At 30.2% G+C, this 27,851-nt stretch overlaps 1 protein-coding gene across 1 annotated transcript in view; it reads right to left on the bottom strand.

Annotated features, from left to right (window-relative positions):
* LOC138934043 (serine-rich adhesin for platelets) overlaps positions 1-27,851 on the bottom strand; it is an 84,890-nt gene that overhangs the window by 37,239 nt on the left and 19,800 nt on the right. The window contains exon 2 of the mRNA XM_070297426.1: positions 14,315-14,375. Coding sequence (XP_070153527.1) covers positions 14,315-14,348 — 34 coding nt within the window. The 5' untranslated portion in view covers positions 14,349-14,375. The remainder of the gene's footprint in view (positions 1-14,314; positions 14,376-27,851) is intronic.

The raw sequence follows: 27,851 nt of genomic DNA, 5'->3' as shown, positions 1-27,851 counted from the left end.
TTTCGGCGAATATGGAGAGAGGACTCTTTCACCATAATTATTATTTCGCAAAAATACCTGGGCGTTGCTATCGCAACCTAAGAACGCGTTTTACTGATTGAGTCGATTGACCTACATTTAAGAAAAGAAAGTATAGTGGACGAAGGTGTCGGGAAACATTACATTTATCCATATCTGTATCGCTCAACTTTCTTATATATATTTATTACGTAACTTTACCTTTACTATCAACCAGTTTTCGATATTTAATTAGAGTATATAAATTATGAATTATATGTATCTCAATAAATTATATCATTATTTATCAGGGTTGGGAAAGTTACTTTATAAAAGTAACTCGTTACCGTTATTTTTTCTAAAAAGTAACTCGTTACCGTTACTCGTTACCAATTTTAAAAAGTAACTCGTTACCGTTACAGTTACTAAAAAGTAACGAGTCGTTACAATTTCCGTTACTTTTTTACAATACAAACTAATTAATTATTTTGCATAAGAAAAACTTTTAAAAAATTGTAAGCAAGATTTCATTCAAGGTTTATTACAAAATAAATGATTAAATTTTATCGAAATTCTTTATTAATTTTTAATAAAATTTGTTGCTCCATAGTATCATCATTTAAATGCCCTCTTTGTGGTGTTAATACAGAGCCACCGATGCTAAACATTCTTTCTACAGATGCACTGCTTGGTAGAGCTGTATTATATTTAATAAAAAGTTTTTTAAGTTTTGGATAGTCGTTTAACATTTCTATATTACAATTATTTGATTTTAAAAACCGTTGCAATTCTTCTTGTTCAGATTCATTTTGTACCGTTTTTTGCTCAAAAATGAAAAAATCATCGTGATCGTCAGATTTTCCAGCTTTTGGAGAATTTTCAGTTGATCGGATTCCCAATAAATCCTCCAACTAATTTTCAGCACGTTTTCTTTTTTCTCCGGTTAATCAGTTTAACTTAAATTTTGGATGTAAACATGCTGCTATTATTAATTCTTTTGTTTCAAATATTGTAAGAAATCTAAAATCGAATATAGTAAATTAAGCGACATTGTTTGTTTTATTGAAATTAATACTTTTGAATCAATAGTTTAAAATAAAATAATATTTTTCAATTAAATCCTTATTTAAAATTAAATAACATATGTATTAATCAAATTAATAAGTTACCTTTTATTTAAACCTTGCTGAATAGCTTCAACTAATGAATGGCAATCTATAAGGTCAGATTTATTGAGATTTTCTAATTTTCGTTGCAAGGTACTTAGAACTGGTAGTAAATGAGAGCTCTGCTTTTCCGAAAAGATAAAGCTCTCATTGGATATCGCGCGTCGCGTCATCGCACTAGTCTGCAAGAGCCATAAGTTGATCAATCACATTCAAGCATTTTTACAACATAATAAGAATGCTAATTGGTCGATTTGCTTACGGCTTTACGGTTAAGATAAAAATTTTATCACGCACAATAGCAAGAATAATATCTTAAATAAATCAAAAGATTTGAAAAAAGTAACGATAAAAGTAACTGTTAAATTCGTTACTCGTTACCGAAAAATGTAACGAAGTTACTTACTTTTTCCGTTACAAATAAAATTTGTAACGCCATTACCGTTACAGTTACCGAAAAAAAGTAACTGTAACGGTAACGGCGTTACAAGTAACGCGTTACTTCCCAACCCTGTTATTTATATACTGATACTTATTTAAAAGATCGATGAAAACGAGAGTTTTCATCGACGACTGTTTTCCTTTGACTAGAGTTGCCAACAGTTTTCTCGTGCGAGAAATATTTCAGCCTATTAGATTTTGGGATTTCGTTTGTGATTTTGACAAATTGTTCTCTTTTCTTAAGACAACATATCCGTTTGAGCCTTCGAAAATTGGATACATTTTCTAGATTTTTTGCAGCGCAACGATTTGATAAACAATTTTTTTTTAACGATATTAATACAATATTATTAAGTATTCAAATAAAAATTTTCAGCTCAAAAAAAAATTTTTTTCTTGGAAGTTATGCGAATATTTGCAAATTTATATTTTCATGCACGGTGTGCGTGGAAAACGTTCGTTCATCATATCTAAAATCAAAAATACAAGTTTTTTTTTTTATTATTACATATTAATAGCTATTTGTTATGTTCGAAGATTCGTTTTTTTGAAAAGAAAATCCACCTTTTTTTTTGTTTATAACAAAGAAATAGGGAATCGGATTTAAAAAAAGGCTTCGTTAGCAGATGCGGAATCTTATTAGAAACCCGCATGCAAAATTTGAAATCAATCCGTCAAACGTAGTCCGAGTTTTTATGCACATCGTGCATGAAAATATAAATCTGCAAATATTCGCATAACTTAAAAAAAAAAAAAAAAAATTAAAGCTGAAAATTTTGATGTAAGTAATTAACAATATTGTATTAATATTGTAAGAAAAAATAAAAGGTTTTATCAAGTCGTTGCGCTGAAAAAAAAATCTAAAAAATGTACTCATTTTTCGAGAATCCAAACGGATATGCCTCCTTAAATCAAACTGAAAAGCATCTGTTGCAATAACTATCGATAGTCAATTTAAAATTTACTTTATAGATCGTTTTACGTATGTGATTAATATTAGTACAGTGCATTTTAAAAGACATTTTAAAAAGGTATCTTGAACACATTTTTTTCTACCGAAAAATCAAAGAAAATCAAAGTGTAAAATATTCAGTATTTGACCAATATCGATGAAATACTTTTATAATGCTTTAAGCGGATCTGAATAAAATTAAAACATAAATTTATATTCTTTATCTATCTATTATTCTAGATATATCAGGTTTTCGAACGTTTGTCCATTTAATGTCGCTTCAATCAAATTTCGATTAACTTAATCGGCTTAATTAATTTAATTAGCAGAATTGCCTGTAGCTAGAAAATATTTCCAACCTTTTATATGAGATTCATTGTTTCCAATTTCATCTTCTTTTTCATATGTAAAGTAGCAAACACTATTGGAAAATTTGTGTTTTCTTGTCAAGATATGCGGGTTAAAATTTTCATATTAAATATATATTTAACACAAAATTTATTTCAAATTACTAAGAAATTTGCATTCATTTTGCGTTGAAATATTAATATTTAATCACCATTTAACATATCCATATTATGTTAAATTAACACAAAAATTTGTGGGGATCATTTGGGACATGCGATATATACGTTAAATTTAAGCCAAATTTTTCCAACAATGAAGAATTAATAATTTTATATCCATATTAATAAAATAATATTGACAGATGCAAGTTACTAAGCTAAGCTTGAACAATTACTGAAATGTATATAGTGCAAAATATAATGCATCTCAAATAGTGCGTGGTCGATCACTTTTGGCGTCTCGATTTTAAACCTTGTCCGCGAGCCTATACAGCACCGCAAGATTGCAATAACTTTGCAGCAACATTTTTCTGCAAGATCGCAATATTGCAGAAACATTGCGATATGTTGCTGCAACGTTGTTATGATATTGCAGCAACAGTAAAATGTCAGCCTACAGAAATATTGCAATATAATATTGCAGCAACATTTTTCTGCAAGATTGCAATATTGCAGAAACATTGCGAAATGTTGCTGCAACGTTGTTATGATATTGCAGCAACAGTAAAATGTCCGCCTACAGAAATATTGCAATATAATATTGCAGCAACATAGCAATATAATATATATGCAATAATGCTTTATGTATATTTATCGACATAATGTCCTTAACATATGAAAAAAATAATAAGAAATTAGGCCTATAAGAGTCAGGATCTAGCGTGTATATAGTTTTTCTGTATTATAATAATAACGAAATTATAAAATGTAAATTTTTCAGTACACATTCGATTTCCTTCAATGACAGAGAATATCTAAGAGAAATAAGAAAAAACTCAATTTGCAATTGTGTAAATTCATAATTTCTTTGTATCCGAAATATTCAGATATCCGGATGCAAAAAGATTGTGATGAATTTACGCATACGAGTTTTTTCACATATCTCTCTTGTCTTTATATAATCTCAAAATTTATTTATTAAAATCTGAAGTATCTTTTGCATATTAGAAAATTATTATCAAATTTTTGATTTTATATAAGAATGGAAACTATTAAAAGAATTCTTAGTCCAATGTCTGAGCCCTTGTACTGGCGTCATATCATACGACTTAAATTAACAAAAATAGTTATATTTTTTAAATCTTACTAGCCGCTCTTTGTAAATTTTATATAATCATCATGATTAAAAATTAAATGCGGAATAGATAGCGCAACATGTGCTGCATAGTGGTAAACGAATGAACTAGCGATTATTGAATACTTTTTTTGTAATATTTTCGGAATGTTGCTGTAACATTGCTAAAGTTATATTGTAAAATAATGTCTTTGCAATATTTCTGCAACATTAAACTGCAATATGCAATATTACAATGTTGCAGCAATGTTGTTGCAAGCTTCAGTGCTGTATGGGAAAGTGCCGAAAGTATGCGTGCGCGGCCGTGTACGATGATTGTCCGACCACGTGACAGAGTGAAATTAAGATCGTGACTGACTAATGTGCGCTTACGTGACATCGGCACCAAGAGAGACACGCTTCGAAAGGTCTAACCGCATCCTTGCGCCGGAGTTACGCGGTTACGTAAGAAGAAAAGTGAGACATTGAAAGAGAGAGAGAGAGAGTCCGTGGAACGAGACAGAAGTCGAGGAAATGTGTATCAACTCGTATCAACTACTGGCTCTCGATTTTTGCAGATCTGTCCGGTACCTGTTACGAGACGGCATTGCATATATGTAAAAGACGTAGAAAAAGACAATATTACGACATTTGTAAAGCGATAATTACATGCCATTACGTGCCATTAAAATTCGCCACTTACGAGTTATAATATTTTCCTCCGCAAATAATACAGTAGTAAAATTTTCATAAAAATAATGAAACAATTGTATGAAATAAAAAAATTATATATATATATATATATATATATATATATATATATTTTCGAAATTATGTATATACCTTAATTGCACGTTTCTTACTTGAATGCAGTGTTAATTCAAATACAACGAGAGTTGTGTTCGAATCGGATGTCTGTGCTCACAGAATGAATGTGAATTTTCGATTATTGCAACCCGATCGAACGCGAACGAAGTGAAAGCCGATCGTTTGCATTGTACGCCAAATGAAAAGCGCATTGAAGATTGCGCGGGATTACATAAAAGAAATTCATATCTTCGCGTAGAAGCGTCATTGAAGTAACACGTGGATTTATGTTCGTGCGCGATTAACAGGGAAGTCTTATGAAGTCTTAAGATTAATTATTTTTCTCATCTTTTTCACGGATCTTTTAATCTAACCGTTACGTAATTGCATATAAAGAAGCAAGGAGTAATATTAATGAGAAGTGACATAAGTACGACGTAGTCGCGAGACTCCGAGAAAAATGCGAGACAATTTTTCGTTAAATGGCATTCTATTAAACGACTAAATTTTAAATTTCATTGTACTGTGATAGTTGAAAAATTTGTGTTAAATTAAACATATATAAAATAGATGTAAACTTCAAAATAATTTGAAATAAATTTTGTATAAAGTCAACATATCTTTAATGATGAAATTAACTTGAAAAAAAGTTATTGACGGTCTATAGTCACACTCTCACTCCTATTATAGTATAAAATCGACATTTTTTTTTTTATAAACTTTATAATTTTTTAGATAAATCCTATCGCTAATAACAAGGGACATATCTATATCTATTGTGTAAGATTAAAAATATGTGCACGTTGTGTTATTTTTATACTTTTTTCAGTTGTTTTAATAATTCAATATTTGAGTTCAATTAACACAACAACAATATGTTAAATTAACACGTAAAATATTTGTTAATTATTTATTAAATATGTGTTAAATATGGGTTAAATGTATGTTAAATATGTGTTAAATTTTGTATTAAATATGTGTTAAATATATATGTTAAATATGGGTTAAATGTATGTTAAATATGTGTTAAATTATGTATTAAATATGTGTTAAATATATCTGTTAAATATGTGTTAAATATGTGGTAAATATGTGTTAAATATGTGTTAAATACGTGATAAATATGTGTTAAATATTCGTTAAATATATATTATGGTAAATATATGCAAAATATATGCTAAATATGCGTTAAATATATGTTAAATACGTGTTAAATATTTATTAAATATATATTAAATATATACTAAATATATGCTAAATATGTGTTAAATATGTATTAAATACGTGTTAAATATGTGGTAAATATATGTTAAATATTTGTTAAATATATATTAAATATATGCTAAATATTGCTAAATATGTGTTAAATATATGTTAAATACGTGTTAAATTTTGTGTTAAATAAGTGTTAAATTTGTATTAAATATTTAGTACAAAAATTTTAACCGGTATATTATTTAGTATAAGACAACATAAATTTTCCAATTATGTGATGAAAAAATAAAATAAAATCTCGATCGCCGAGAGATAATATTTAAACACGTTGTAAAAGTACTCCTTGCTAAGGATTAACGTTGTGCGCCGCACGATAAAATACATCTGCCACATAACGGAATCGTAAATGAATGATTCTCCCGGCACGAATGTCTCGCGTGTTTTCCGCGTTTACTCTCCGTTTACCCTCGCGATGCGAGTTTCCCACGTGCTTCACGGTAAGCGGTAACTTTCTTCGGGCAAATGTGTTTCCATCATTGCGAACGCCCTCGCAGACGTAAACGTAAGAACGATCGGGCAGCGATCGATCTCCGTCTACGACGAGACAAGCATCATTTCTCGCCAACTATTTGACCTCCTTAACTCTTCGTGTGTTTCAGCTTGTTAGAGATTGAGAGAAGCACAGCTTCTCTCACCCTCTCATTCTCTCTCTCTCTCTCTCTCTCTCTCTCTCTCTCTCTCTCTCTCTCTCTCTCTCTTTCGCCTTTTTATTTTGCCGCCATCTTTCGCGTAGGCTGGAAACGCAAAACGACTTTTTCCGCGAAACATCTTTGTATAATATCTTTGTATAATATATATAATATATTTTGTATGATACATTCGCTCCACTAATACACACAGATGAACTCTATATTTATTGCTCAATCCCATTCTTTCTCGATCTATTTCATTCTTGTGTATTTATTATAGTAATTTACGATTTCTCGAAGTTTTTCTTGAAATTTAGAAATCACATTTTGCAATTCGATTATATTTAATTGATACAATATTAGGGTTAAGAAATATTTGAGTAAAATTATTGTATATTTTTGAAACTTTTGTGCGATTCGAAATTGAATATATAAGAAACTTGGATGATTTATGAATCTAAAATTTTATGCAGCGACTGTGTGTGCATAATATCGGAGAATATGCGGAAAAAAGAAATTAAATAATACGTGTTAATTAAAGGACAAGTACAAATTATAGTCAGGGACATAATGAGATATTTTGCCCATTTCTCTGCGAATTTATCGTATAATAACAGTGGCAAAAGAGTAAAAAGAAATTTCGCTGCTGTCCCAAAATAATTTTTTTTTACATCTAAAACCTTTCTCGCATTAATCGTGTAAATAAAATACGTATGATTTTCATATTATCTATCACGAAAGAGTTAAGTGTGTTTCTAAAAATACTCGGATAAAAATTAAACATGAGACTATCATTACATTTTCGACTATCCCTTATTATTTTTGCGGATTTTTCAACTATATTCTTATCGGTTCAAAGTTAAGATTTATCAACAGAACAAAATTGCATGCGGTCTTAGCGCGGACGGAAGCTCGTCAATTGTCAATGAAAATTTTCCCGTAGGAGAAGCGAGCTGCAATAAAACGCGCAAACAAGTGGATGATGCTCGGACATCCCACGTGTTTCGACCGCGATGCATACATACGTTTCCCGCATAGATATCCCACGAGGCCGCATTCCGTCGTCTCGTCGGGCTTTCAATAGACAGCATTTTTTATGCGGGAACGAGTAGAACCGTACATATGCGTCATGCAAACCGAGTCGTCTCGATTATTACGGGGCCCATATTCGCGTTTATCGCGAATTGTAGGCGTTTGATTCCAACCTTTTATTTATCTAGCATCGAACGTCGCATGTCACTTTATTGTAGTTTGAGAGAATTGAATGACCGCGTCTATAACGCCAGGTTCGTGATCAATTTAACGATACGTAGAGTATTGGAGATTGGGGGCGATGCGTGGCGCCGGGCGTAGAGTCGCAGGCTGGTAATCGAAAGATTCCAGGTTCGATTCCGCTCGGATCTCCACACTCCCATATGACTCAAAAAGAGGTTTTCACACATTATCCTATATAATGCCTATATTGGTTTATCATATATTATCCTATCCAATACCTATATTAGTTTATCATATATTAACATATCTAATACCTATACCTAGTTAATGGTGTATAGACAATTCCTTTCGGAAAGTCTCCCAGCCATATCAGAAAAGAAGAAGATACGTAGGGTAAATCATAGGATTGATATCAAGACTAGCCATGATATTACTCGAGACAAGATCAAGACAAGATTTTTAATTAGTTATCAAGACAATATCAAGACTAAGATTGTTAAGATTATTAAAAAAAAATCAAAATATGTATATTTGTATGTAAATTAGATGAAAAAAGATCACTATATTATACAGATTTAAAAAATTTTATTTAATAAATAAAAACAATTATATTAACAAGTTTAGAAACGATCAATACAATAAACAATATAAAATTTTACACAATTAATTAGCTACACAAAACTTTGCATACAGCATATGTGCTGATTTGTGTAGCTAAATATATTCGTTATTTTTTTAAAGATAACGGATATAATAATATAACGGATAAGATAACAAATAGATGAGTGTTTTGGGACGTAAACAAATGACAAATAGTAATAATTATCTTAAATTATTATATATTATAAAGATTATATGTTGTGTTATTTTAATATTATTTTAAACAATTGTTTTTAAAAAATTTCAGTATTAGATAAAAATTGTTAATAAAATCGAGACAAGACAATACAAGACGAGATTTTTGCTACCAAGATTCACTCAAGACAAGATTTATGTTTCCGAAAATGTTCAATATCAATATAATATTTTTTCGAATATTGTCTTGTCTTGGATTTTGCTTGAATCCTAGTAGATTAAAAGAGATCTTTAACGTTTACAAGTAATAAATTATCATTTATAAGATATGGAAGAAGATTTTTAAATAATTTCATTTTAATACAAAAACAACGATATTTTTTCAATAACCTTAAAGTAATAGTTTAGAAAAATTTTAAATAACAGTTTAAGAAAAATTTATGGAAACGTTTATTGCAATTTGCTTGGCTGCTGGCACGCAACGTGCGAAAACATGTGGGATTTGCATTTTATACTTCGTGGTCTCAGCTGGTGGTCTGACGAACACTGTAGTCCTCACGCTAATTTACATATTTGATCGTAAAAATTTGATCGTGAAAGAGTTCCTTTGCTTAGGTCACTGTAAATCAGTATTTATATTACATGTTGGGGAAAAGAAAATCATTGAATTTCTTCGCGTCTTTTGCTCCGTCATAGCAAACGTATTTCGCGATAAAATCGCGAACTTTGCGATAAGTATCCATGAGAGAGAGTTCCGCATTGAATTTCAGTCTCCTTCGTGAAAATTATACATATTCCACGCTATCCGACGCTCTCTTGATTCCTGAACAAATTCTTTTTTTTTCCCATCTGCTTTCAATTTATATCTTTGTAATATTAATATTCATATTTCTCCACGAAGTGTCTATTCAAATGCTGTTAAAAAGATTTTCTGAGAATTTCCCGATCTCCTAGGTATTTTTGTACAATATTCTACGTAAAGAGAACATTTTTAATCTTTTGGTGCAACTTTCTAAAATAAATTTTTTGTTGCACGAGTTTTTACTGTTTATCACTTACGAAGAAAAAAACGTGGAAGAAACTGAAGTACTGAAGAAAAACTGAATAATTTTCGAAAAATAAATACTTTTCACTTGCATGTAACATTTTCATTTTTTATCACTATAAATTACAATAAAGAATATATACTGTATATTTTGTTAAAACATTAAATATGTAAACAAAGAGATAGAAACATATTTATAATATATTTTGAACACATAATTTATTTGGCTTACCTACTGCTTAGTGGATATAAGTGGAAAATTATTAAAGAGAAAATTTTTACTTAAAGATGTATGTGTCATAAATCAAAATATGAAAATTTTGTAAACTGTTCTACTACTTCTTCTGAGTATTTGTGCAAAATTTCAGCATAATTTTCTTAATTGTTTGGAAATTATTCAAGTTTAAAGTTTGTATTGATCCCTATGGAAAATCACATATTGATGTAGCACTTATTAACAAAATTGACAAGGTACATCGTCAGCGAAATAAAAATTTTCACATGTATTAACAAAACTTTTATAAACATTTGTGCAAAACTTGATTTAGATCCACTTACTTATTTAAATGTTATTTACTAAAAATTGTAGCAAAATATTTATAGTAACCCGAAATCTTCCCGTAAATCACTTGTATTTTTTTCTCTTTTGTTTCTTGCGGTTAATGTGAGGAAGTATTCACGATCAAAAGTTTGTGTCATAAATTTGAAAAAAATATTAATTACAACTATTTTATTATCTTTTTGACGAAGACATTAAAAACCACATTATTTTGTCGTGTTCAATCGTCTTTTTATAATTCAAATTTATTTATTTATTTGACATTCCAAACAGTATAAACGTGAGAAACATTTTTTTTTAATTTTGACAGCTTTTTGTTACTATTGTACAGCCCAAAGATTCTTAAATCTCTCTAGTTCTCAATAAAATTCCCACAAGAATTTCCTGATTTTTCCAGGTACAAGAGAAATCCCTGTTTTCTACGTTTTTCCAGAGATCTCGATGCCGTTGTCCTATTGCGAGAAGATTCATTCGCGATTCCCGAACCGTACCAGCCGATCACTGGCCGCCTGTTTACGTTCATGTAGGAAACACCTTGGTCTCGGCACAAAAACCCATTTAGCGAAACAGCTAAACCGGGCGTTTCTCGAGGACGATTGTCGATCATGAGTTAAACCCGCGCTAAGTTAATCCTCGGAAACGACGGAGACTGCTTTTATCGTGGGACGCGACGAGTTTTATGCATCCTGCCCCCGCTAAGGATGACCGGGAAAAATGTTGTCTGCATACGAATATACGGGAGTGAGTCAAGCGGGATAATAAAATCGTGAGATGCGGAAGCGAATTAAGAATTAATGACCGGTAATTTAAATACTTTGCTAGACGAAAATATTATTTCGTTCAACACTATTGGAAAATTTGTTTTCATGTCAAAAAATATGCCCGTTAAAAGTTTTGGGTTAAATATTTAACACATCCGCGTGTTAATTTAATATATTACTATTGTGTTAATTGAAATCGAAATTATTAAAACAACTGAAAAAAGTGTCAAAACGTACACAATGTACACGTATTTTTAATTTTACACAGTAGATATGTATTATATTAGTGATAAGTACGTATTATTAGTGATGAGATTTATGTGTTAAAATTTACAGAAAAAATTGTTGATTTTATTTCATAATAAAGACAAGAGTGACTACACATTGTCAATAATATTTTTCCAAGTTAATATTATCATTAAAAGGACCAATTTCACACAAAATTTATTTCAAATTACTATAAAGTTTGCATTCATTTTGTATTGAAATATTAATATAATATTAGTGTCATTGTTTAACATATCTATACTATGTTAAATTAACACAAAAATTTGTGTGGACCGTTTGGGACATGCAATATATGTTTTAAGCTCAATTTTCCAACAGTGTTTATATAATGATATCTTAAAGATATTTTGCGTATGATTTGAAGAAATATTTTATTACAAATTTCAAATAATCGCGGGCTAATAAGAGCCAGAACGCGGATAGTAATGCGTTAGTTTCATAGAAAAATAAGTTTTCTATGAAACTGAATATGTGCACAGGGCACGAAATTTACTTGGTGCTATACTAAGATTTTTTTTTAAAATAATCTCAATTTGAGATATATAATAACCCCTCTTTACCCCCCTGGATAAATAAAGGCGAGAAAAAATATCGGGGCAAAGTCGAAATATTTTATGTTTTTAACACTTTAAACTCTACATCTCTCTTTTTATAAACTCATATAATATACAAGGTGTTTCATCTTAATTTCCTCAGGCAAATATTTCGAAAAATATAAAAAATGCCAAAAAAATATTTCGCACGTACAAAAGTTTTATGACTTCGACGGAGACATAAGATGGTACCATCGGTTTGACCTTGAAGAGTTATTTGAAGGTCACATGAAGATCACATTTAATTTTTTAAATGAAATACTATATTTTTTATTACATATTCTTGTAGCCCATCTTGAGAGCTTTCCTAAACACGATAATAAAGTATTTTTTCATTAAGTACTTTTTAAGTTATTTTATATCTTAATCTGATATATTTTAATATAAAAAATAAAATATCTCGTAAACTATTTAGTTTTTGATAATCTTACTGTAATACTTGTATGTACAGAATAATGAGACAAATCAGTAAGTGTAAAAAAAAACAAATAATTGTTTAAGAAAATACATTGTAAATAATTACATACTTTTTCTTAAAAACAATTTTTTTTTTTTATACTAATTGATTTGTCTCATTATTCTGTACATAAGAATATTACGGTAAGATTATTGAAAACTGAATATTTTACGAGATATTTTATTTTTTAAATCAAAATATCTCAGAATAAAATATAAAATAACTCAAAAGTACTTAATGAAAAAATACTTTATCACAGTATTTTGGAAAACTCTCAAGATGGGCTACAAGAATATGCAATAAAAAATATAGTATTCTATTTAAAAAGTTAAATGTGACCTTCATTTGACCTTCAAATAACTTTTCAAAGTCAAACCAATGGTACCATCTTATGTCCTCTTTGAAGACTTAAAATTTTTGTACAAAACATTTTTTCGTATTTTTTATATTTTTCGAAATATTTGCCTGGGGAAATTAAAATGAAACACCCTTTATATACAAGGTGTCCGCCAAATAAGTGATCAAACGAAAGGTGAAGGTAGATTTGGTCAAACTGAGTCGAAAAGTCCTGAATCATTTTTTTTACAACGCTTAATAAAGGAATTATTATTGAGTAAAGTCTGGTCAATCAGCACCGATCTTTAGCCGGACACACGTCGGTGAACCGCGCGCCTGATAGGCTGCGGAGGGGCACACTTCACGGCGCGCGGCTCACCGACGTGCGCCCGGCTAAAGGTTGGCGCTGATTGGCCAGACTTTACTCAATAATAATTCCTTTATTAAGCGTTATAAAGAAAAATAATTCAGGACTTTTCGACTCAGTTTGGCCCAATCTACTTCCATCTTTCGTTTGATCACTTACTTGTCGGACATCCTGTATATACATTGGCCCCGAACGTTCCAGTCAAACTTTGAGATCTTATAGGAAATTTAATTCTGAACAAAAAATTTCCTATAAACATGGCTCGAAAAATACTTTCTTAAAAAGTTATCGCTCAAAAACTTTTGATGCAAAGGAAGAGCAAAAGATAAAAAGAAAATAAAACTCAATAAATTTCTTGAAAATACGATAAAAATAAAAATCTTTTTCTTTTATGAAAATAAAATTAATTTTTTTAAACTAAAATAGCACATAATAGTAGAAAATGAATAAAGACGTGAAAAAATTAACTGTTCTCAAAATCCCCCCCCCCCCCTACCTCCAATACACTTTCGGCATCGAGTAATGACCAATTCAGTCGCTTTACGGATTTCCTCCTGATTCAACTTTAATCGATCTAACAATAAATAACAAAAGCACTTTTTGTACATTTGGAACTGATTCTATTGAAATCTATGGAACGTACAACAATCATTTTGATCTCATTTGAAAGATAATTTAATTTTCTACAACTTTGATTTCGGTACTTTTTTTAAAAGACACACATTTTCCATGATATTTGGAAAAATGTGTCAAATAATCACGATTTCAGAGGTTTTTGAGCGATAACTTCTTAAGAAAGCAATTTTTGATCCATATTTATAGGAAATTTTTTATTCAGAATTAAATTTCCTATAAGATCTCAAAATCTGATTGGAATGTTCGGGGCCACTCTGTATACATATACAAAAGTTAGATAATAAATAAAGTTTGCGTTTTATTTATTATTACGTTTTTTCAACATCAACTTAGTATCGTTTATTAATTTAATTCATAGAGAATTGTAGAACTTACCCTGCAGCAAAAATCCATGCAGCGCGAGGTTCATGGCTATGATATGATTGATTTCTTCAGCCTAAAAGAGAAAGAGTATAGATATAATTAATCTTCTTAAAATAATTCTTGAAAAAAGAAAATTAAATTTATAAGCACGTTATACGAAATTAATTATCCATATAATTTAATTACCCCTATAAATTACATTGAATATATTTAAATATATAAATATTAAGTATTGTAAGAATAATTTTGTATATATATATATACTTTTAATAATCTATGTGTAACGAATAAATAAGATCTTTCGCACAAATGGAAAGAGAAAATACTCGGTACGTTGAGCAACGTTGGAAACAAAAGTCAACGACAAAAAAATTCGCTAATGTCATTCTAGCAATTTGTTCTCAGAGGATAATAACGTAATAACGAGCTACGCTAATTGCTACTAAATCGCTCGGAGGCGTAAAAGAATAACCGAGGCAAATAAACTCGTCCCGCCGTGGTCTTTGTGTGCTCTTGCAAACGAACAGTAGCTTCAAAGAATATGTGTGACTACTCCACCACGTTGGTGTGTCAATATTTGTCTGGAAATATCGGCACACGAGAGAAGAGGAGAGGAAGTGCCGCGTGGCCTGATGTTTCGCCTGATGATGCCGTGTACGTATATCCCGATCGATCGAATACCCTCTAGTACTAGTTAACTATCCCGTCTACTAATTAAGTATGAGTTAAGCAATTTTTTGCAGTGAGAGAAAGTCCTTAGAGATATAGCTGGAAATGCAATTACAAAATCATTCGCGATTAATGCCCTGTGGATGTCATAATTTTATGAGATTCAGGCGATAATTCGAAAACTTTGTAGACATCTATTTCGTTACGACAGACAAATTAATTTATAATTAATATTCAAAGTAGCAAACACAATGGCACTTTTCAAAATAAATCTATATATATATATATATATATATATATATATATATATATATATATATATATATATATATATATATAGGGTGTAACAGAGTGCCCGTATCAGCAGTTTTTTGAGGAAACCGAGAAGAAAAGTCCATTACCATTTTGCGATTTTCGTAATAATTATTGAGAAATTAATTTAAAAAGATGGGCCAATCCATGCCTTGCACAAGCGCGCGGCGAGAAGAGACTTCCTACTTAGGAAGGCTAGGCGTTGCTAGGCGCGCGGCGAAGTGATGGGAGGGCCTCCCTCCCGCCCTAAAAAAAATTTTAATATAAAAAAATATTTATTTGATGATAAAAAATTATTTATATTAAAATGAAGGAAATCTGTGCTTTTAAAACAAGCAGCCAAGAATAAAAAAATATTTTTTAAATGAAATAATTTAGTATAATAAAGATAAAAAAAATTATTCCTTTTTTTATTTGCAAACAAAAGCATACTTTGCTTTTATTTTATATATATTTTACTAATTCAAGTAAATAGATAATTTCTTTAAATAAAAAAAATTTTTTGTATTTAGTGCATTTTTCTTCAGTGTATATATATATATATATATATACACTGAAGAAAAATGTATTAAATACAAAAATTTATATATATATATATATATATATATATATATATATATATATATATTCTTTATCTCTATATCTTCTTATTTATTTAGCGATTAAAAATTTAAAAGAAGGCCGAAAAACAATCATTAAATTTCGAATAGCGCTTCGATATCTTCAAAGAAAATTGTCCGCCCACGTATTGCATTTCTATTTGTACCGTTCTATTTCGTTGTTTCCACGTAGTTGTAGCGCTGCATGCATATATCAATTTTGTACGTGTGATAAATGAAGAGTGAGATTCGCGCGTGCATACGGAAGAACGTTCGAAAGTCCATCGGAACAATGGCCGTTCGACATTGCAGGGAAAATAATTCAGGTCAAGCATGGTTATAACGGCGGTTATCCGCCGGCGAAGAAACGGCCCGGATGGATTTCTGGCGACCCGAATTATTCGCGAACGCAGTAATTATAACACACGGTCGACGAAGAACGCGTGTTATATCTACTCAAGGAAGTGGGAGAGAATTATTATCTCTCGCGGATCGGTGGGTATCTTAATAGATGATCATCAACTTGGAACGTTAATAACTTTTCGTTCTATGGAAATTTTTAAGAAGCAATTAAGATATTCGTTTCTCATTGTGCAACCTAACTTTCTCTTTGTTCATCCGTCTTTTAGACCAGTGCACGCACGCGCGATTGCTTCTTCTAGTTATTTTCATTAAGATCGTTCGGACTTGGATATGTCAATTCCAGAAAAGATATTAATAAAGTAACATGTTTAATTTTTTTTTAACGCTATATTATCATTATAGTCACCAAAGATATTTATTTTAATTTGTAACAATTCTTTTTGTACAGGATGTCCCATTTTAAAAGTTTCACCCTCATAACTTTTCAGGATCAATGTTTGAAGGAAAACGACTCGGATAAAAGTTGTAGGGAACAAAGAGGGCTATTTAATCGTGACCCTGGATTTGATATTAAAGGTCATTTTCAAGGTCATTTGAAGGTCAACTTACGTTTTTTTAAATGGAACCCCCTATTTTTCATTACATATTCTTGTAGCTTATCTGGAGAGCTTTCCAAAACACTATAATAAAGTATCTTTTCATTAAGTACTTTTTAAGTTATTATGAACGAGAGAAATCAATAATTTAAAAAAAATGAAAAAACATACAACACAAGCAGCTTCAACTTAATAGATTCACACTTTTGGGATATTTTCCTATGCAGAAAACTCGAATAGCTTCAAGGTCGGATTGCACAAGCGTGCAGCTGCGGCCTGCTTTTACGCTATGCACTTTATCGCAATGTAAAAGCAGCGTGACGTTTATCAGATGTCCATTTATCATAACGGATCGTGTCTCAGTTGTCGCTCGATAAATGGAGCCGATAACGTGGACCCGCGATTGGCGCGCATTTCTTCAATACGTTTTGCGTGGCAGTAATGAATGATCGGTTGTGATTTAATCATTCTCGAATCGAGATTTATCCACCCAGCCTTCCTTCGCGAAGGTGTATACGTATTACAGTTTGTCGGGGCCGAGACTGAAGAGACATTCATTTGCCGTTTAAACTTTATCCATATGCGTACGTGATCATTAAATCGGGAAAAAAATAGCTGTCATCCCAACTCGACCGGCTAAGAGAGCGCACCTCTCTCTCCCCCTCTCTCTCTCCCTCCCCCCCCCCTCTATCTCTCTCTAATTTATAAAACATTAATTTTATTTATAGCATTTGAATTTCGTATAGATACAATTTTTAGCAAAATTAAATTAAATTTTTTTTATATTATTGATTTTTTAATATTATTAGTTTTTTTTTAATAATAAATTAAAGGCTCTCTGATATTTAATATCTGAATAAATAATGGCTAATTATTATGAGCCTGAGCGTGGTAAAAAATACGCAGATTGTTTTTCCTCTCTTATAATTCTTCTTTATTAATGGACGTTTCGGTCCTATGCTCGGACCTTCTTTAGCATATATATATATATATATATAATATAATGGTATCATGTGCATTTATTCCTGGCCCGCTATAAACATCGCCCGGACACCGCGGGCCACGAGGAACAAGACATAACTAATTTTTTTTATTCTATTTTTTTTTATATATATATTATTAAGTTTTTTTACTTCTGCTTACATAGTTATTCTTTCTCTATCCTCCCTCCCTTCTCCCCCCCGTACTCTCTCTGTAATATGGTTAATAGAGTTTCAGGTGAAAATCTAATTGAAAGTGGTGTTCGTTTATTACAGAAGGGGAGGAGGGGGAAGGGGGAGGGGGAGGGGGGAGGGGGAAGGGGCTATTACTCTGTATATATATAAGAGTCGAAAGGCTCGAATTCAAATCCAGCCAGAAATATCGAATATATTCGATAATTCGATCGCCACCTCTCGGAAGGCAAAAAAAATGACAAACCACCGAAAGTTATCCTTACCAAGAAAACTTCTTTAATCTAGACCGTACTTATAAAAGGGCGCATACCGTACATATAGATGAAGGTCACACGATGTTCCGGATACAGGCGTATCGAACAAGAAGTCGCAAAGGTTAGGTTAGGTTAGGTTAGGTGCATAATCCTTGTCATACAGAGAGAAGATATAATAGAGGACGGGAGCCATAGGTAATCGTGTAAGTGGAAACATCAGACGATTAGAAAGAGATAGAATCAAGTAACCTGTCATTATTTATTCGCGCATGCGCAGTTTTTGATATTTAGTATTAGCAGTTTTATAGCAATAAATTTGTTGCAATAACAATTTAACTGAAATATATTTTTCGTATTACTTTATTATTTGAATCATATGCAAATCGTTTATTGAATTTAATTATATATTTTATTTGTACAATAATATAAACAAAATTTTTGTGATTTCTTTAAAGATTAAAATATATCGAAATTGATAATTTGATCATTAAGAAACTAATTTATTTTTAAAATAATTTGTGAATGTAAATTAAAATTTACCTTTATTTAACACTTAAAATTATAATTATTACATTTATTTATGGTTTAATTTTTGTCTACATATATATTGCAAAATACGTTTTTTAATAAATTTTAACTGATTTTCTGTCATAACAAAACATTTATTAGATTTTTAAAAATCTGTATTAATTTTCTTTAAAATATAACTTTATAATATTTTTTATTATGCTAATGTACTCTCCGGACTCTGTATACTCTACTCTGCGCATGCGCTAACAGACAAGGACAGCCAGTTCACTTGATTTCGTCTCTTTCTAATTGCCTGATACTCTTTTAGCTGATTCTCGCCCTCTATTATATCTTCTCTTTGTTGTCATATTAATACCGTCTATATACAGTATTTGTCGATTTCTTCTTATGTTGTTTTCATACGGATATCCTTTCTTTCAAGTCGAACGGTGCAATTTTGAAATAATCGTTGATTTGAGATGCATTTCTACTGAAAACTTTTAATAATTTGTATATATGTATACACACGCGCGCACAAAATAAGTGAAATTTTCTATTATATTATTGGAATTTAATCCAATATTCTTTAAATGGCAAAAATAATCGAACAACTACATTATTGTGATATATCTACGTAGGACTGTAATTTTTTGCAGTTTATCTTTAAAAAATATCCATATTGAATATAATTGTTAAGTATTATAGAGCAAATTCCCAAAAAGGCGAAAAATCATGTATCCCTAGTTTTCAAAATTTACTATAATGTGATCTTGTCTTGATTATTTCTATTTGTCTTAACTATTGATTGATTATTGTCTCGATTTTAGATTGTATAATACTAATAATTGGTTGTGAAAGAGTAACATATATTGTATAACTTTTTTATAATTATATATTATTATTTATTGAGGAGACATATAATATGCGTTTTTGAAATAAGGTTCTGTGACAATAGATAAATAACGATATTTCAATATACAATAATAAATTATCTATTAATATATCTGTATTCACGCCATTTGATTATTAATAAATATAACATAATATATTGACACAGAAAATAACTTGCTATGTATTTTACTTTATACAATAGTTTGTATATTGTGGACGTTTATTTATTACATATATATATATATATATATATATATATATATATATATATATTTATTATTATATATTTAATATTTCTTTCTCTCTTTCTCTCTCTCTCGGGATATAAATCAATATAACAATTGAGAATGCGCCACGTTATAGCGGCGCCATAAATATACGTGTCGAATTTTTAACTCCCTCTTGTATTATTTATTACATTTATTTTTTTTGCATACCAAAAATAAAATTTTCTTTAATCAAATAAATACGTTTAGTTAATTTTGATTTTTTTTTACTGAAATAAATATAGGCTTTGTTTTCAAAAATATTTTGTTATATTAAATAAATTATTATTTGCATGTAATAAAAATTATAATTTTTAAACTACGATATTAAAAATTTTAATATAAAAAATATTTATTTAAAAATAAAACAGAATTATTTATTGAAATAAAAAAAAATCTTTTTAAGCCGAAAATTAAAAAAATGTTTTTTTTAAAGGAAGTAATTTAGTATAATTAAGATGAAAAAAGCAAATTTTTTTTATTTGCAAACAAAAGCATACTTTACTTCTATTTTATATATATTTTATTAATTCAAATATATTTGTTGTTTGATTGAGATAACAAATTCCTTTATAAATACCTAAATAAATAATCTTTTTAAATAAAAAAAAAAATTTTTTTTTATTTAGTTCATTTTTTTCAGTGCAATAACAAACTATCATATATAAATGATATACACGGTGTGTCGTTACATGCGATGCGCGTGCTATTTACGTGCGCGTGATTCGTAAGAGGCGTTTCTGTTCGTTTCGGTGCACTTTCCTCTCGTAGCCGCGCACTCCTAAGAGAGACGATATATTTTCACCTTACATAAAACCAGCACATCGGCCCTCGGCAAATGGCTCTCGTTTCCATGGCAAACGAGACTTTCCCCGATTCCGTATCGCGCAATATATGCATGTATATCGAGGAGACGATTGGTCGCGCCTTCGGCCTCGCCGGATTTCGCGGCCAATTCATGATCAGTTGCATTGGCTCGATTGGCACCGCCAAATCCTAATTTATCTAGGACATACCAATATACCTCGGAATTCTTGAAATTTTTAAAATTACTCGCTTGCTTTTGCTATAACAAAATCGGATTTTTTGATGAAAAGAATGCAACGTTTGCTTAAAATGGCGCAGCGTCATTTTATAAACTTTCAAATTTTCTGCAAAATCCGAGGTATATGCCCTACCTAAGTAAAATTCTATTTGAGTTTTCGTTTCAGATCATCCTAAGCTAAGCAATCTTGTATACACCGCAAAAAAAATTTTTTTTAAGCGCTTTTTTATTTTTCAAACTAATCGATTTTTTTAAATAACTTTTCTTTTACACATTGCTCGAAATATATATAACAAAATTTCAAATAGATCCGCCGCGTAGTTCTCTCCAAAAAAAAAAAAAAAAAAAAAACTTGCAAATATATATATAGTCTTCTTTTCTGGCGTCCGAAAGGGAAAGTTTTGCATTATTACTTACATACACGGTCATAAAATGTTAAATCCAATTTTTTTATCTATAATCTATCATAAAATATATAACAAAATTTTCAGATGGGACTAGTTTACAAAAAATGAAATAATTCACTACATAAGAAAAGTAAGTGACGAAAACTACTAATTTTGCCATTAGTTAAATGCCAAGAAGTCAGAAAGCTGACCGTTCTCTCGTTCCTAACAGTCTTCGATCTATTGGCTCTAATTTTACGCAGAAGAAAGCGAATTCGAAATCGTCCGCAATGTCGCGTTCTGCATACATTAAAATCGCAGATTCCGCCTTTTCACCGAAAGTGGGAAACTCAAGTACTCGGTCACGATGATATATTCTCCCGCTATATAAAATAAGAAAAAAAATACTGCGTAATTGATTTCGGATGAATTTATGTTTGGTAAGAATCACATCAGTCTCTTATGAGAACGAATATGCAATACGAAGGGTGAAAGAAAAGGCGAAGAGGCTAACCCCATACTACAGCACCATAAGATTGCAATAACATTGCAGCAACATTTTTCTGCAAGATTGCAATATTGCAGAAACATTGCGAAATGTTGCTGCAACGTTGTTATGATATTGCAGCAACAGTAAAATGTCCGCCTACAGAAATATTGCAATATAATATTGCAGCAACATTTTTCTGCAAGATTGCAATATTGCAGAAACATTGCGAAATGTTGCTGCAACGTTGTTATGATATTGCAGCAACAGTAAAATGTCCGCCTACAGAAATATTGCAGCAACATAGCAATATAATATATATGCAATAATGCTTTATGTATATTTATCGACGTAATATCCTTAACATATGAAAAAAATAATAAGAAATTAGGCCTATAAGAGTCAGGATCTAGCGTATATATAGTTTTTCTGTATTATAATAATAACGAAATTATAAAATGTAAATTTTTCAGTACACATTCGACTTCCTTCAGTGACAGAGAATATCTAAGAGAAATAAGAAAAAACTCAATTTGCAATTGTGTAAATTCACAATTTCTTTGTATCCGAAATATTCAGGTATCCGGATGCAAAAAGATTGTAGTGAATTTACGCATACGAGTTTTCTCACATCTCTCTTGTCTTTATATAATCTCAAAATTTATTTATTAAAATCTGAAGTATCTTTTACATATTAGAAAATTATTATCAAATTTTTGATTTTATATAAGAATGGAAACTATTAAAAGAATTCTTAGTCCAATGTCTGAGCCCCTGTATTAGGGTCATATCATACGACTTAAATTAACAAAAATAGTTATTATATCTTTTTAATCTTACTAGTCGCTCTTTGTAAATTTTTATAATCATCATGACTAAAAACTAAATGCGGAATAGATAGAACAACATGCGCTGCATAGTGGTAAACGAATGAACTAGCGATTATTGAATACTTTTTTGTAATATTTTCGGAATGTTGCTGTAACATTGCTAACGTTATATTGTAAAATAATGTCTTTGCAATATTTCTGCAACATTAAACTGCAATATGCAATATTACAATGTTGCAGCAATGTTATTGCAAGCTTCAACGTGATTCGATTTACGGCAATGCAATTATCTTCTATCGAGTGCGCGTGCGCTTGTTCCTCATGTTGAAGTGAGTGAATTGCATTCGCCATTTATGTCGTCGGAATAGTATCTCTTTTAAGATACTTTACATTCTCCTAAATCGCGTTGGGACGAAAACGAAACCGCGCTCGGTTTACCTGCGGAATGTCACGTTCGGAATAAATTATTCCTCCCCGATTTCTCGGCTCGACGAAAAGTTGGTTGGCCTTAAGGAAATATCGGACTGATAATACACGCCAAAAATGATACTTTTTTTCAAATCTCTGACTATCGGATATCACACTAAAAATAAAATGTTTTAAATCAAAATAATATATTTTTTTAATTTTGATTTTTTTACTTAAATAAATATATACTAGATTTGAAAAATTTTGTTTTATTAAATGGATTATTATTTGCATGTAATAAAAATTATAATTTGTAGAATTGATTATTTAAAATTTTAATTTCACGAAACATTTATTTGAAAATAAAAAATATTTATTGAAATAAAAGAACTCTATGTTTTTGAAACAAACAGCTAATAATTAAATATGCTTTTTTAAAGAAAGTAATTTAGTATAATAAAAATAAAAAACAAATTTTTTTTATTTGCAAATAGAAGCATACTTTGCTTTTATTTCATATATTTTACAGATTCAAATATATTTACTGCTTGATTGAAATAACTAATTCCTTTGCAAATATTTAAATAAATTTCTTGTTCCAAATAAAAAAAAAAATTTGGAGCTTAGTACATTTTTTTAGTGTATAACAAATGCAAATTTTTATATTTTCCACTTATCTTTTTCACAAATCCTGATAATTTCTGAGGATATAGTGCATATTACAAAAATATAATGATGCTCCATCAAAGGGAGATATATATTAATAAATATTTGTATTAATTATTGTACAAATATTAACATTCATAAAGAAATAAATAAGACGCAAAAATAGAAGAAGTTTCCCTCAGAAAATAAAAGCCGGAAAATAAAAAATAGCTAAGATACAATGTTGATATTAATTAAATGTAAGAAGAGTTGAATATCTCTCTGATAAGATATATAAAAAGATGACGGAGATGTTATTCGAGATATATAAAGTATCAATTTTATAATAGATAATCTTATATAAAATATACTATAGAACGCATAATATATATAATATATAATCTGTTCGTAAATTCTTCCCATATAAAAAGGTTCTCATATGGTAATTCACTAATTGACAAGACAATTGTCGTAAATCGAAACGATTCTTCAATTACGTTACTTCCACGTCATCAGATTACGATAGAAAGTTAAAAGCATCCTCATTATCCGACTTTGATTGCAACTCAGTCTGCACTAGAGTCGGGACAATATCGCCAACGCAAATCAAACCCCAAATAATAATGACAATTATTCTCTGATTACATAAACGAATGTCGTGAAACAATGTAGTCTTTCACGCGCTGCAATTTTATCGGAGGATTATTCGCTGGCCGTGACAGCTCGGATTAAGACAGAGTTGGATTGCGCATTCATCGCAAGCCCGAACAAGAGTGAGAGAGAGAGAAAGAGAGAAAGAGACGCCTCGTGAGCGCATCCTGAACTTTCTAAACCGATTCAATCGTTTATTCCCTTTTGTAGCATCTGAAGCTAGCACCAGACTATGCGCGTATTCACGATTCGTTTATAATTCGTGAATAGTGTGGATGGATGATTCGTCAAATTCAACCAATCAGATTTCTTTATACCGTTCACGAATCACGAATTGCGAATACGCGCATAGTCTGGCGCTAGCTTCACTCGCTTCTTCCTATGATCCAACTTCACGTATCGCGATAAAACTAAGAATGAAGTTTCTTTGATATACTGAAAAAAATGTACTAAATCCAAACAAATTTTCTTTTTTATTTAGAAGAATTATTTGCAAAGAAATTAGTTATTTCAATCAAGCAATAAATATATTTGAATTAATAAAATATAAAATAAAAGCGAAGTATGCAAATAAAGAATGAATTTGTTTGTTATCTTCATTATATTAAATTACTTCCTTTAAAACAACAATTTTTAATTTTTGGCTGCTGATTTCAAAAATACACGTTTTCTTTGTTTAAAAAAAAAAATAATTTTTCATCTTCAAATAAATATTATTTTATAGTAAAATTTTAAATATTTTGTTTTCAAAATTATAATTCTCTCTCTTATTACATGCAAATAATAATTTATTTTATATTATAAAATATTTTTGGGAACAAAGTGTATATTTATTTAAGTGAAAAAAATCAAAATTAATGAAATATATTTATTTGATTGAAAAAAAATTTATTTTTAGTGTAAAAGTGTGTATAAAAAATAAAAATACAAAAAAATACTATGTAGAGTTTCTTTGCAAAATTACATATCTCATATTTATATATTGAACATTTTAATCTCTGTATCTGCTTAATCTATGGATCTAAGGATTCAAATCGATAGTTGTTCCGGTAGGCAACATTCTAAAAAAAAAAAAAAAAAAAAAAAACCAGATTTCATTGTGTTCTGGTGATTTACTTAGGCGATTACCCGTTTCGGCATCGATTTCCAGTTACGTTTCAATTTCCGCGTTTCGGATCAGCCGGAAATTTGATCGGAGATTCGCGTGTCGATCGTGTCCGATACCCAATGTAATTCAGACTGTATTTTACCTTTTTTCCGGATCAACTCTTACATAAGGGCCCCAATTATCCAAAACCCCCTCTCGTATACGATCGGCTCGTCAATGTAGTAAGATAATGAGTAGTTGCGCGATATTTCGAGCGCGATAAATCGCGCCAGGGATACGATCGATATAACAAAACGGGAATAATATTGCCAGACTCGAATAAAAATTGCCCCTCGGCTCTTTCCTTTCCGCGTGCGCCCACCTGACTTTAACGACCGCGTTTAACGGATGCAACGTGTCGGCGTTTGTATCTCCCGAGATTTTCTCGCGGCAGCGCGGTGAAAATCGTGATCTATCCGTGAATCCATAAATCAAGCAGCGCGCGGCTCCGGACTCGCGAACGAGATCGAGGATGATGATGATGATTCCGGCCTCGGACGAGTATACGAGGGAAAAAATCTTCCAGATATATTGCCGTCCTTAATTACATCACTAGTAAATAATAGCCCGTCAACTCACGGAGGATTCTAAAATCAGCGTTAGAGATGTGAATAGAAATAAAACTAATTTTCTTTTTCTTCTATAAAATATTGTCTCTTTTTTTGGTGGAAAAAAAAACAATATGTCTCTTTTCTTAAAATTTTATTATTTTTCATATATGTATTTTTAACATCTTTATTATATCATTAAAGAAATCTCTTACAATCGGCTTCTGTCTCTATCCATTTGCAATTCATAAATATAAATATTTTATAAAAACTGATCTTTTTATTTTATTTCTTTAAGAATAATTTTAATAAATTAAAGAGATTCTTGTCCTTCAAATGATACCAAACACAATATAATCGAATAATTTTCAGTCAGATGCAGAAAAAAAAATTTTTATTACGCATCTAATTGAAAATTATTTCGAAGTTGGTGCAATTAGCTGCATTAATTCTGAAATTTAACATTAAAATTACTTTCGAAGAAAAATTATTTACAAAACATAAAAATTTTAGTTTTTGATTATTTTAACCGAAAAATATGAGGAAAAATAATATCATATTTTAAAAATAATGAAAAGAAAATCATATTTGGTTTTTTTTCTATTAATTAAAAGAAAAACGGTTAGTATATTAATATATTAATCTGAAGTTGTAACTTGATCCGGTTTTATTGAATTTATGCGCGTATATACTCGTATTCATATAAAAAAGAGATTTGATAAAAGGGAGTTTACTAATCCAACATCAGTGAATGATATCCTGATAAAATGAAATTATTTCGATAAAGAGAAGTGTGTCATGAAATATACAGGATGTTCTCAATTTAAATGGCAAAACTTCCGGAGCGTGTAGGGGAGCGAAAAGCTAAGACAGCTAAAACAAAACAAGTTTTCGTTTTTTTTACTTATTTATTTACATTTTATTTATGTTATCATCTATTTAATGCGGATATTGTTCAAAATGTTGCCCTCTTGCAGCAATGCAAGCATTACATCTAGCACCGACCTCATTAATTGCAGCTAGACATTGTTCTAGTGATATTTGGTGCGCCGCATCTATGATTCGGTCTCTTAATTGCTCTCTTGAATTGATTGGCACCGTAAAGGATAACGTCAAGTATTTACGTATGTAAGGAATCTTGAAACAGAAAGTTTATTCGGTGCCAATCAACTTAAGAGAGCAACTGACAATGAGAGATTGAATTTTTGCGATTTTTCTCTACAATGGAGCAAAAACGAGCAAACCTCTAATAGACTTCTTGTCTTAATTTTTCGGTCCCCTACATGCTCTTGAAGTTTTGCCATTTAAATTGGGGACACTCTGTATAATGGGGGTACAAATGTTTCATATGGTGAAAAATCTAATTGACGTTTTGACACTATCATGCAATTTACATCATTGCTTGAAAAAGACTACTATACTAGAAAATAGCAAAGTCATTGTCCGGTTGGTCTTCACGCGTTTACATATAAAATATACATATCTGCATCATTCAACCTCTAAACCACAAACGGGACATCTGTCCCGCTATGTAACCCTATGACAGTGATTTACCTTAGTACTAAGGCTTAGATAGATGAGATAATAACAGTTACTCTACATACACAACGTGAGGAATACTTACAAAAATTTCTTTATCGTAATAAGAAACAAAAATATATAATTTACATCATAATTATAGATTGTCTCTGAAATTACTGTGCTATATACTGAAAAAAATATATTAAAAATTTTTTTTTATTAAATAACAGTATTTCTTTAAACACT

The sequence above is a fragment of the Polyergus mexicanus genome, unplaced genomic scaffold (assembly GCF_030449975.1).
Source record: "Polyergus mexicanus isolate NDT 795.1 unplaced genomic scaffold, iyPolMexi1.0 SCAF_6, whole genome shotgun sequence".
NCBI lineage: Eukaryota > Metazoa > Arthropoda > Insecta > Hymenoptera > Formicidae > Polyergus > Polyergus mexicanus.
Note: the sequence above shows the minus strand (reverse complement) of the source record. Positions and strands in the feature narration are given on the sequence as shown.